The sequence below is a fragment of the Cebus imitator genome, unplaced genomic scaffold (assembly GCF_001604975.1).
Source record: "Cebus imitator isolate Cc_AM_T3 unplaced genomic scaffold, Cebus_imitator-1.0 Scaffold62, whole genome shotgun sequence".
In the NCBI taxonomy this organism is placed as follows: domain Eukaryota; kingdom Metazoa; phylum Chordata; class Mammalia; order Primates; family Cebidae; genus Cebus; species Cebus imitator.
Window position 1 is genome coordinate 1,933,374 of NW_016107377.1, and position 8,241 is coordinate 1,941,614.

Consider the following 8,241-nt stretch of genomic DNA (forward strand, 5'->3'; position numbering starts at 1 on the left):
ACTGCCGCTTAGAGGGACGCTCCCAGGCTGACTTCAGGACAGGACAGGGGAGCTCACCCAGGAGCTGTCCAGAGACTTGCACAGGAAGAAACAGAAAGGAGGGCCCCGTGTGTAGTCTACAAAGTGTAAGTGCACCCCACAGTAGTGATGCGGGCGGACAGACTGATGGGGACCATTCAGAAATCATCAGGGCTCTTGGAGGCCATGATGCAGGGGGCTAGGGCTCAGGACCAGGGTTGTCCCAACCCTGATGCTAACTCCAACTCTCACTAGTTACATCATTTGGACCCATGGCTTAATCTGTCTGCAAGACTTACCTGCTAAATAAAGCTAATGAGAGTAGCTACCTCATAGGGAGCACTAAATGATCACGTGTATAAAGCATTTAGCACAGGACCTGGCTTATATTAAGTGCCCAATAAATGTTATTTACTATTAAGGGTTGAAAAGAAATCATGAGAGAGCTGTGTCCTAGGAGTCAAAGGAAAAGAAATTTCCAAGAAGAAAGCAACAGTCCATAGAGGCAAATGATCCAGGCAAGACGAATGAGATGGGGATTGAAAATACAGATAATTGCATTTTCTATTCCCCATGGTTCCCCATGATGTGTTCCCTAATTTCACCATGTACTGCACTACCTACAGGATTACCAATACTCCGTGAATTAAGGTCTCCAGATTCACAGTATATGACAGGCAAGGTTGCCTAATTATCTGTCCCGCCTCTGCCCACAACCAAGTCGCCCTAGCATGACAGTGCCACCTGGTGGCCAGATCAGGAGAGAGCGTGAGCCAACATCGTTTTCACCTTATAAGTGTTTCCTGTAGAACGCCCATCCAGCTAGTTCACCTGTTCTCAAATTTACAAAAAAGTCTCCAGGTTTTATGTGAAATTCACAAGTCCATCAGGGTTCAGAATGCTGTGCTCATTTGACATATGGGGGATTTCCACAAATCCTAAGCCTCAATTGTCACAAACATTTTGGTGAAGTGTTCCATATGCCACCGCTCCCTACAGTAAAGCTTCCCTAACCACAAAAGTCCTCCCCGTTGCAGTAAGACCGGATCACATTGTAATTGTGTGTCCCTTCTATTCCCAACGCCCCACCCCTATTTTGACCCCCATTAGAATTAGCCTTTATGAAGTTAGAATTAGAACTGTCTTATTCACTGCTGTATCTTCAACACCTAGCATGGAGCCTGGCACATACTATATGCTAAATAAATGTGTCAATTGGGGGGAAAAATAATCACTGACATGTTTTTCAGAAATGCTAATTACCTGTCTCCCCCTGCCCTTCTGGCTGATTATTAAGTCTAGGGTGATGCCAGACAACCTGCTTTAATAAGCACTAGGTAAACGCAGGTGGTCTCTGAACCACACTGTGAGAAATACTATCTAGATATTCAGAGCAACAAAAGAATTGTGTACAGTCAAATAAGTTTCCGGACAGTGCACAGCATAACTTTCCCACTTCACCCCCTTGGGATCTGCAATTGCATTATCACATTAACGTTTCTAACAAGTATGATAATAAATAAATTGGTTTAACTCCACTTAAAATCTTCTGAAATTTATTTAGCCATAAACCTCGTTTTATTTTAGCACATCTGGAGGAACAAAGATTCCAAGAGGGCACCACTTGGGAAATGCTGCCATGGAGGGCTAGTGCGCACCCCACACGTCCCCTGCTCCCGACTCCCGCGGAGGGCTAGTGCGCACCCCACACGTCCCCTGCTCCCGACTCCCGCGGAGGGCTAGTGCGCACCCCACACGTCCCCTGCTCCCGACTCCCGTGGAGGGCTAGTGTGCCTTCCATGTGTCCTCTACTCCTGATTTCCACTATTGACAGCTCAGTCAATGTCATCTCCAAAGGAAACTTTCTGCAATGTACACAGATTCTCACTAACCTTTATGAACCTTTCTCTTTTACTCGTCCCTTCCTCTTTCTTCCATTTGCAACCCATAATAGTCCTGTTGGTGGCTATTCATAGCAAACGTGCTTTAGATCTACTAGAGAGACATCTCTATCAAAAGGAAAAAGAGAAAAAGTTTTAAGTCAAAAAATGAAGACCCATCCAAGCCCACTATTTTACCATTCCAGGGTGCCTTCATACATAAAAACCACTTTCATTATTTCACTTGATTCTCACTTTATAAATGAAGAAAATGAGGCCCGGAGAAGGTAAGCCAGCTTACCCTAAACTGGAATGGAAACCCAAGGCTTCAGACTCCTACCCCAGTGTTTCTTCTGCCAACCAGGCATCGAGATCCAGGCCAATCTGATCTTGGCTCCTCAAAGACCGTTGAACTGGTAACAGCACCTCCCTTGAGTTGGAAATTATTGAACACAATCAAGGGTCTGCCCATAAGCCTTTAAAGTGCCCAAATGTCTCCTTTGGATGTCCTGCAGCAAGCCTCATCCGCCTCCTTCTCCTTCTCTAATTAAACCTAAATTTGTTCACTCATCAAAATAAAAATCTTTTCCATTCCATCTGGTTTCCTTCTTTTATTTAGATGACTATACTGTAATACTATTGTTTTCTATTTTTCATTATACATACACTGCCACTCATCTATATTATAAACAGGATTTATGGGCTAGCCTGACAACCTAACTTCTTTCTATAACATTAGAATTGGAACTCAAATCATTTTACCCACAGAAACAGCCAACTGGCAGAAAGAATTGGAGAAGTAAATTCATTTGCAAATCAGGAGCTGTCTGAAGTCCCTCCCAGGGGTGCCTCTCCTTCACCTTTCATCAGGCCGACACCCTCCGTCCGCCTTTCCTCCCCAGCAGCCCAGTACGCCAGGTCTGGGGATGCAGTCCAGTCTCACCAGGCAATCTCAAGGTTATTCCCAGTTATTTTTTTGCACATTAGTCCAGCAAGAACGCTGCCTAAGAAACCACCAAGTGCAGGCTCAATGCTAAGCAGGACCTCACCGACTGACTCTCCATATAGTATCACCCAAGAAAGAAGTGGGGACCTAGCCCGCAGAACTCCCCTTTATGGAAAAGCGGCGCTGAAATGAGAGGCTCCCGACAGGACAACACTGCCATCTCCTGGCCATGCTGAATATAGCAAGCCTTTTGCACTAAGCTGCGGTCCCAACCGTATTGATTAGTTCCGTATTGACATGAACTCCCTCCTGATCCCCTCCACCACCCTAGCAAAGTGCTTAAGGTAATGACTTGGAAAAAAAAAAAATTTAAGATGGAGTCTCGCTCTTGTTGCCGAGGCTGGAGTGCAATGGTGCAATCTCAGCTCTTTGCAACCTCTGCCTCCTGGATTCAAGCGATTCTCCTGACTCAGCCTCCCGAGTAGCTGGGATTAGTGGAGGGCCTTTTCCATCAACTGGCTAAATTTCACTAAGAGTTTCTCTCTGTTATACTTGTTTTTCTTCTGCCACGCCGTCCCTTCATCTGCATGTCCCCTGTCCACAGCTCTTCACACACCGCACCTGGCCTCTATCCTTCCTTGATCACAACTTCTGGAGGCATTTTCTATCTTTCTCCCCAGCTCCTTCAGCATTTCCTGGCTTTAATCATCTTTAAATCTCTGAGAATTCAAAGTTTAAATGCAGAGCTTTTGATCTCATTTGACAAACATAAAATCTGGGACCCTATTCCCAGAGGAAGCCACGGTCAGGAACAAATAGCTCTAAGCTCTGAGAAAGGACCCATCTCTTGCTTGCCCCACCCTTCCTCCTCAAAGCCCACCGTTCCTTCTTCCTGGATACCTCGCTAACCTGGGCCCTCCTCCCCTTCTCCACCATTTCTGCCACAAGCCAAGGAAGTCATGACCTCTTGCCTGAACTACCATAGTAGCCCTCAACTGGGCTGTGAGTCCCTATCCTGCCTCCAAAACCTCCCTCAACACCCTCAGCCCCATTCTCTATCCTATCACCAGACTGACATTTCCAAAACACAAGTCTGACCTTGTCACCCTTAGGTTTAAAACCTGTGTGTTCCCCACTATCCACGTGCTTTCATCGGAGCAGGGGCTCTCAACCGTGGTCCATGTTGGAATCCTTGGGGGCACTTTAGGAAGCCCCTGAGACCCACTGGAGCAGAGCCCATGGAGGGGAGGGGGCTTCTGTACCTGTGGAGGCCCCCTGCCGACCCTGACACTAAGAACCACAGTATTGGCCTGGCAAAGGAAGAATCCCCATCCATCTCACCAGCCTGGCTCCCCACCAAGCTCTCCTCCCCCGAGTAAGAAACCACTTTGTCCCTCAAACATGCCACACTCTACCCTTTCTCTTCCTTGCAGCCGAGTCTCCTACACCCGATGGGCCCCACGTCCCCCCAGGCTTCTGGTTTCACCCACACCCCAGAACTCATCCTTCCAGACCTAAAGCTGATATCGCACCCCCATGAAGCTCTCTCCCTCAGCACCCCGGCAGGATGAGCCACCCCCATTCTGCCCTCAGTGTCCAGTCCACCTCCCTACAGACTCACTGTCCCAGGTTTGTGTCCACGGCTGTCTCTGCCACCACTCCAAGAGCTGCTTGAGGGCCGCGTTTGTGTTCTGCTCATCACTGTCTTGCTCGTGTCCTGCATAAAAGGAAACACTTTGGAAACTCAACCACACACTGCCAAGACTTCTGTCTTCACATCTAGCCCAGGGCCTGGCTTGTAGCCTGTCCCCTCTATGAAAGATTTTGTTTAGTTTGTCCTGAAGGGTAGAAATCGTCCCTGAAAGCTTCAAAACCTTGATGGCTCATGACCTGGCTGTAAGAAAATTGTCGGACTCTAAAAAGCAGGTCTAACCAGAAACCCATTCCATAGGCCCGTATTCAGCCACCAGATCAGAAGTTGTGAGCACTTGGTCATGTTAATATGAGGTTAGGTATGGAAGTTTCCAGTTGGAATGCTTCCCTCAGTCAGACAAATACCCTTTGAAAATGAGTATCTTCTACCTTCCTTCCTGGTCCCCAGCAGAACCTCTGAAGGGTCAGCCGAGGTTTCCTTCACCGCCTCCTTTGTGCGCCATGGGTCCTACAGGCAAAAGAATGTAAAAACTAGCTCCTGTTTTCCAGAAGTCCCCCTCTTGGCCAGTGGTGGAGAAACCCTGGAGCCAATGAACGTGGAGGGGGGTATGTGTTTTGTAATTTGCCACCATCACAGATTCCTCCTGAGCAAAAAGACCATCGGCATCCCCCACCCCCACCCATGCCAGAGCTACTGAGAGTGGACTGAACTACTCAGAGTGGACTCCACTCCAACAGCAGCCTTTGGTCCAGACCTACTTAACCAGAATGTCTGGGGAAGGGACCCTGCGATCTCTGTGTCAACAAGCGTGTTCAAAGTTGAGAAGCATTTCCTACCAACCACCATCCTTGGCTCGAAGTCAGTCTCTGGGATTTGATCCATTTTGCAAAGGACACACTTTTCTGAAAAGCCTGGACCACTGTGATAAGGCCAAAGCTTCGGAATCCCAAAGGTGATGGGAAATCCCACATGCAAACAGGGTCACGGAAGAGCAGAAGGGAAGTCCAGCCAGGTGCAGCGGTGAGCACCTGTAGCGCCAGCTACTTCCTGAGTCGAGGCTGGAGGATCACTTGAGGCCAGGAGTTCAAGACCAGCCTGGGCAACATAGCTAGAGCCTCATATATACTTGAGTGTGATGGCACTCACCTGCAGTCCCAGCTACTTGGGAGGCTGAGGCAGGAGGATTGCTTGGGTCCAGGAGTTCAAGGTCACAGTGAGCTATGATCCCACCATTGGACTCGCCTTTTTTTATTCCCTTTGTTCTTCCTCACAACACTAGAAATTAAAAGGGAGACATTTACACTGTTTTCCTCACACAGCCTGGGCGACGGTGAGACTCTATTTCTATTAAATAAAACAATAAAAACTACAAAAATGTTTCTGAAAGACGAGAATTTGAGAAGAAGACTTGGAACTGGGATGTTGTGCAGATAGAACTTTAAAACAGATAAGGAGACTAAGCTGGGTAAGATCGCAAGACTCCATCTTTATAAAAAAGTTTTTAAAAATTAGCTGAGCACAGTAGCATGCGCCCATAGTCCCAGCCACTCAGGAGGCTGAAGCGGAAGGATGGCTGGAGCCCAGGAGTTCAAGGCTGCAGTTAGCCTTGGACATGCCACTACATGCCAGCCTGCATGACAGAGGGAGACCCCACTTAAAAAAAAAAGCCAGAAAAGGAAATTAGCTCAGGCTCAGATCCTGGCAAAGCTGGATCAAGATTAGAATATAAATCTGGTCAATCTCTGTAAACATCTCCTCCTCAGAGAGGCTCACAGTCCAACATCATGCAACATCTTCATCTTCTAATTCTATTTTTTCCTCCATGGCACTTCCCACTTCTTGTAACTACACATTTATTTGTTGTTTAATGTCAGCCTCCACCACGAGAATACTAGCACAAGGACAGGAATAGGATGTTTTGTCCCTGATTAACACCAGTGCTTAGAACAGAACTTGGCATGTAATAGGGCTTACTCTCTACTTGTTGAATGAGTGAATGTAAACGAATGAATGAATGACAGCATACAGGCTCGGTCAGTACAAGGACAGTGTCTGTCTCACTCACCTCTGTTTCCCCGGTGCCCAGAACACTGCCTGAAACAAAGCAGACAAATGCTTAATAAACTCTTGTTGAATCAATAACATACAAGCAGATTTTTTTCATCATTAGCATCAACACTAAAACTGTATTTCATTGAGACCACTCCTTATCAGAGCCAGCAGTTACCAAGGCATTGCTCAAGGTGTGTGTCTGGGGAAGGAAGGCAACAGAGGGGGCTGCTGAAGACTTTAAAGGTCGACAGAAACCGTTTCAGGAGTATAGCTTGACATTCACCCAGAGGCTGAAACCTGGAGACACCGAGGCAATGGACCGTACCCTGGCCCTGGAGGGGTGCTGCAGCTTTCAGAGCATTCACCCTCCTTTCCAGGCGCTCGCTTCTGCATTCGAAAAACTGTTATTTCCCATCATGCAAATAAGAGGCCACAGCCAACCAAAATCCATTACAACGCGCAAATTGTACCCACTCTCACTTAGGTTAAATTTAGAATTCAAGTGCACTTATGTGGAGGAAAATAACACAAAGCAATTTTTTTTTTAATCAAGTGGTTTATTTTTTTTCTTCTTCTTCTTCTTGAATAGGAATTTAAGTTATTTCATTGGTCACTGACTTTGCTACAGAAAACCCTCCAAAATGGCAGAAAATAAGCAAAAAGGATCTGACCTTGCCAAGTGTCCGATCAACAGTATGCCTCACAGTGCTGAGCACTCCCGGAAAACCCAGGACTCCAACATGCGGGGTGGGGAAAACAGGGAGTCGGAGGCCTGGTGGGCATGAAATGGGGTTGCAGAAGAGTCTTTGGGAGGAACCAATTATCAAGAGAGTCAAATTATTCAAAGTTGAAATGAGTGAGAATTTATTCACAACATATGCAGCTCTATGGACACAATTATGCAAATGATTGAAAAGAGGGCGCTTAAAAATAGCAGTAAGGCGGCAGCTTTGGTCTCTGGCATGCTGGATACTAGTTAGAACTTAGCTAAACGTGAGTCTTTCTTAGCCCCTTTGATTCCCTTTATTCTTCCCCATAACCCCAGGAATTAAAAGGGGGAGGTTCACACTGTTTTCCTCAAAACCCAGTGGGAAAGGAGGGTGGCAAAGGCCCGCAACCCCCGGGTCATCAGAACCCCTCCTCTGCTTCTTTCCAGAGAAAAGATTAGCATTAGCAGAGCTTTAAATAGATAGATGTAAATTTCCAGAGATTTCCAATTGGTGAAGTGCTGGGCGATTCCTTCTCTTGCCCTAATCCAGTATATTTGCAGCTGAAGATAAGCTGGGAAACCTCCCAGTTCCAGCACTGTCTTTCCCACTCATACTGCGCAACTGCTATTTTGATTTTCAAGGCCCTCATAAAGATGGGCAAAAATGCGGGTGAGAGGGAAGGAACCTCCATGGCTTGAAGCTTGGTGACATGATTTGTTCTGCGGGTTATCAGGTGACCCCAGAACCCAGAGGCTCTGAGCACTCCCAGCCCCAGTCACCACTGCCCACCCCACCCCGTGCTCCCACAGCTGGTGGGGTCTCCTGCGATGAACGCTCACACGGGCCATCAGAACGTTCGCACCCTTCCTCCCAGTGTCCGCTTCTTTCTGTCCAGGACAGGCTCGCTGCTGTAGCCACGAGGGCGGATTTTCAGCTCCACGTAAGGAATGGAGAATTCATGTCCTTTCCACGGCTCCCAGT

The 8,241-nt window shown here is 47.3% G+C and overlaps 1 protein-coding gene across 1 annotated transcript in view; it reads right to left on the reverse strand.

The window, feature by feature from the left end:
- Positions 1-7,741: 7,741 nt before the first annotated feature.
- Positions 7,742-8,241, reverse strand: part of TNN (tenascin N) — a 64,347-nt gene continuing 63,847 nt past the window's right edge. The window contains exon 19 of the mRNA XM_017529950.2: positions 7,742-8,241. Coding sequence (XP_017385439.1) covers positions 8,108-8,241 — 134 coding nt within the window. The 3' untranslated portion in view covers positions 7,742-8,107.